Below are 1,643 nucleotides of genomic sequence, written 5' to 3'. Positions count from 1 at the left end.
GGGAAAGAAACATCCCACTCCATCAGGGCAGCATAAAAAACACAGTGTCACTCCAAATTTTTATTTCCAAACCCATCAGCCTCCAACCCTTACCTGACACCATCACTCCCCACATCACCCAAGCATTGGTGTGACCTTGAAACACATCTGAGGCTTCAAGCAGGACAAGAAACTTCTAGAGATAAAGCTGGATATCATTGTCCTGCATCAAATGCAAACATCAGAGATGAGACTGCTAGCTCAGAGCCCTCTACAACCCGGTTCCTCTCCCATCAATTGTCGGCCCGGCAAAGGGGCCTAAAACAGCTTCCAAAGACAGCGACACTCCTATTTATGGCCCCACTCAAAGTTGGACCAGGAGGATCAAAGCGGGAGAATGGGCTTAACTGGCTTTAGCAAGACCCCTGTGAACACAGCACCCTCAAGGAAGGGTCAGGGCAGCCACGCAAGATCCATCTTACCTCCTTGAGAAGCCCCACTTTTTTCTTCAGCACCTCACACTTGCGCAGTTTGCAGATCTGATGCGTGCGGCGGTTGGTACAGCTGGTGCAAGCCCCACAGTTTTCTAGCCGCCGGCAGGGCTCACAAGTACCACACCGTTTCCGTTTCTTCCGCCCATCTCCACTCCCTCGGAGCTGCGGTTCACTCCCAGCCATTGGGAGCCCAGGCCCCTGGAAGCCCCCTACCATCACCTGGCCCTGAGGGAAGTCATAAAGGCCTGGCAGGTCTGGCTGGACTGCCAGGGGCACCTGAAACTGACTCATGACGCTGCCAGAGGTGGGGGCATAGGTGCTGGGACAGAGCCACAGTCCAGCTTCCTGCCTCCAAAGGCCACCAACAGGTCCTCTCTCCTAAAGCAGTCAAAATCTACAGGGTGAAGGCAAGTAGCTCCAGGCTGCGGGATGGGTGCCTCTTCTCAACCCCTCTTCACCTCCTCTGCAGCAGTCTGATAGGACTCAGTTGGGGGCCACTCTCCCACCTGCTGGGGCCCGGGATCTGGGGGAGGACACCAGCGGCAGTCCCCAGAGAAGGGATCATCTTGGATGGGTGGGTTCTTCACCCTCACCCCCTCTGGACCCAGGCATGAGGTGTGCCAGTAGGTGTGTGATGGGGGCAGGGCAGGGTGAGGAGTTTCTCCTCCGGTATTTCTTCTCCCGGGTCAGGATGATGGAGAAGGCAGCGCTGCCTGAAAAAGAGACAGAAAGGGGAAGCGCATCACTAGGGGCTCGGGGACAACTTTCACATATTACCTCTTCCTGCTTCTGGGAAAAGGGAAGATGGGGGAAGAGAATGGGCTTGCTCTCATGAAGTTCTGCCCAGAACCTCTGGCAGGGCACACTAGCACCCGCTCCCTGAGGGAGAAGGCCTAGGGCCTGACGGGGTGGTAAGGAAACCTGGATGGCGAATTTAATGGGGTGGTCAAGGTGAGATTTCTAAGAAAGTTGTCCTTCGCCCCACCCCCATGGGCTTGGGAGAGTTTTGCCAAAATTCCCACACACCCCTCACTGGAGGTCGCTAGGCCCTCCCCAAGGGAGCACAGCTTTCAAAATAAAGTTTGCAGAGAGCTTCACTCGGCGGGGCTGCCCGGGCGCCCCCTGCACGGAAGCGGCCTGGAGAGGGGCGCGCCCGGGGTAGCCCGCGCC

General features: G+C 56.8%; 1 protein-coding gene across 1 annotated transcript in view; it reads right to left on the bottom strand.

Annotated features, from left to right (window-relative positions):
* The window catches only part of LOC103079040 (methylcytosine dioxygenase TET3), a 108,874-nt gene extending 108,110 nt beyond the window's left edge, over positions 1-764 (bottom strand). The window contains exon 1 of the mRNA XM_007459392.1: positions 462-764. Within this exon, the coding sequence (XP_007459454.1) occupies positions 462-764 (303 nt within the window). The remainder of the gene's footprint in view (positions 1-461) is intronic.
* Positions 765-1,643: the final 879 nt, after the last annotated feature.

The sequence above is a fragment of the Lipotes vexillifer genome, unplaced genomic scaffold, assembly GCF_000442215.2.
Source record: "Lipotes vexillifer unplaced genomic scaffold, Lipotes_vexillifer_v1.1 scaffold51, whole genome shotgun sequence".
Taxonomy (NCBI): domain Eukaryota; kingdom Metazoa; phylum Chordata; class Mammalia; order Artiodactyla; family Lipotidae; genus Lipotes; species Lipotes vexillifer.
Note: the sequence above shows the minus strand (reverse complement) of the source record. Positions and strands in the feature narration are given on the sequence as shown.